This window comes from Chinchilla lanigera, unplaced genomic scaffold, assembly GCF_000276665.1.
Source record: "Chinchilla lanigera isolate Chin_1 unplaced genomic scaffold, ChiLan1.0 scaffold00006, whole genome shotgun sequence".
Lineage (NCBI taxonomy): Eukaryota > Metazoa > Chordata > Mammalia > Rodentia > Chinchillidae > Chinchilla > Chinchilla lanigera.
This window is the reverse complement of record NW_004955407.1, coordinates 32,956,817-32,958,919: the sequence shown is the minus strand read 5'-3', so window position 1 is coordinate 32,958,919 and position 2,103 is coordinate 32,956,817. Positions and strand designations below refer to the sequence as shown.

The following is a 2,103-nucleotide window of genomic DNA, read 5'->3' as shown; positions in this document are numbered from 1 at the left end:
AAAAAAAAAAAAAAAAAAAATGACTATGATAAAGAAGTCCTCTGACTCTTAAGAGATGTGATCAAATGCAGGGTTTATTTATTGCTGTTTAGGTTGTATGTTTTACTTCTTTGTTTGTTTGGGTTTTTTTTGAACTGGGAATCAAACTTAGGACCTTGCCTTTGAAGGGAAAATTACTTTGGTTTTTTTTTCTTCTTTTGTCTTTTTGAGACAGGGTCTGACGATGCAGTTCAGGCTGGTGTTGAGCTCGCTTACGTAGCCTAGGCTGATCGTGAACTCAGCAAAGATCCTCCTGCCTCAGTCTCCTGAGTGCTGGGATTACAGGTGTGCTCCACCACGCCTGGCTACTTTGTACTTTCAGACTTGCTTCTCCCCTTTTTTTTCCTCTGTCCTCATTGACATAGTAGTTTTTATGAGCTTTACCATAACACAAGGTTCTAAGAACATAGTTGTCATTCTAAAGTAGAAGAGACTATTTTGGACCAGGCATGGTGGCACACACCTGTAATCCCAGCACTCAGGAGGCTGAGGCAGGGGGATTGTTGTGAGTTTGAGACCAGGCTGGGCTACAAAATGAGCTCAAGGCTAGCCTAAACTGTTTTGGAAGACCCTGCCTCAAAAAGACACTCACAAAAGAGAAAAAGAGACTGTTGGGGGCCAGGGATATGTGGCACGCCACCTGCCTGCAAAGCACACGGTGCCCAGTTCGATTCCCATTACCAAAAAAAAAAAAAAGAGACTGTTTTTAGGAAAAATTAATTTGCCCTAATTCCTGCCTGGTAATTTTTTAAAGAGCGGCTGGAGTATACAACCCTGGAGTAGAGGCTCTTGAGTTCAGTCCTTAGTATCAAAAAAGAGAAAAATGTTGTTGAGAATGGTAAATTTTTATTTCAAATCATGCATCAAATCTGCTCTCTTCCAGGCTTTCCTGAGGCCCAAGCTTTAGGACTGGAGGTATTCCACGCAGGCACTGCTCTCAAAGATGGGAAGGTAGTGACCAGCGGGGGCAGAGTCCTAACAGTAACAGCTGTCCGGGAAAATCTCAAATCAGCTCTTGAGGAAGCCAAGAAAGGCCTCACCGCTATAAAGTTTGAGGGAGCTGTTTATAGGAAGGACATCGGCTTTCGCGCCCTAGCTTTCCTCCAGCAGCCCAGGTAAACATCTTCCAAGGCAGCAACTAGGGCACTCTTTTAGAACTGCCCTAGGCGGCTCTGTAGAAAAACCTGCCAAGTCCTATGCTAAGTCATTCTATACTGTATTCTTTTTTCCTTGTGGGATTGATCTGATCTTGATTTATACTTTATTTGAATCAAAACTGTAGCAGTAGGCAAATTAAATAGAAAAAGTTCAAGATAGCTCCTTATCTTTGAAAAGTTTTTGTTCCTGGGGCTGGGGATTTAGCTCAGCTGCACAGAGCCTGCCTGGCAAGCGCAAGGGCATGAATTCAAGTCCTGGTACCGAAAAAAAACAAAAAGAAAAGTTTTTGTTCCTTGTGTTCTCACAGAATATTACTGTGTTGAGTCATAGCTATTAGTTTTGTCCAAGAACTCAGATAGGAATATTGGTTATTTGACTTTCTAACTTAATTTGACTACCCTGAAAGCATTGGCAGTCATCATTTTGCGCTGCGTTTTTGTCTGTTACTGACACTTTTTTTGACCTCCTATGGATTTGTTTGTTTACATGTACAACTCTTCCCGTGTAAACTCAATAAACTACTCATTGCAGTGTGTTTTCATTTCTTCGTCTTTTGGTTTTTTTCGTGGGGCTTTTTGTTTGTTTTTGAGGCAAGGTCTCGCTATGTGGTTCATCCTGGCCTTGAGCTAACTATGTAGCCCAAACTATCCTCAGACTTAAAGCTGTCCTGCCTCAGCCTTGTGAGCACTGGGATTTCAGGCGTGCACCACCATGCCTATCCTGTTTCTTAAGAACATATCACATTAGCAAGGGGAGGTGGCTAGTGAGTTCAAGGCTAGTCTGAACTGCATAGTGTGACCCTGTCTCAAAAACAACAGAAACAAAACAGTGTATCACTTTTACTGCTTTTTATTTTTAAGTTTGTCCATGGCTGATATATTTCATCATTGTGGGTGGTTTTTTGCG

General features: G+C 42.0%; 1 protein-coding gene across 4 annotated transcripts in view; it reads left to right on the top strand.

The window, feature by feature from the left end:
* Nucleotides 1-2,103, top strand: part of Gart (phosphoribosylglycinamide formyltransferase, phosphoribosylglycinamide synthetase, phosphoribosylaminoimidazole synthetase) — a 30,505-nt gene that overhangs the window by 16,223 nt on the left and 12,179 nt on the right. For all 4 annotated transcript variants that reach the window (XM_005375684.2, XM_005375685.2, XM_005375682.2 and 1 more), the window contains exon 11: nucleotides 923-1,154. In XM_005375684.2, the coding sequence (XP_005375741.1) occupies nucleotides 923-1,154 (232 nt within the window). The remainder of the gene's footprint in view (nucleotides 1-922; nucleotides 1,155-2,103) is intronic.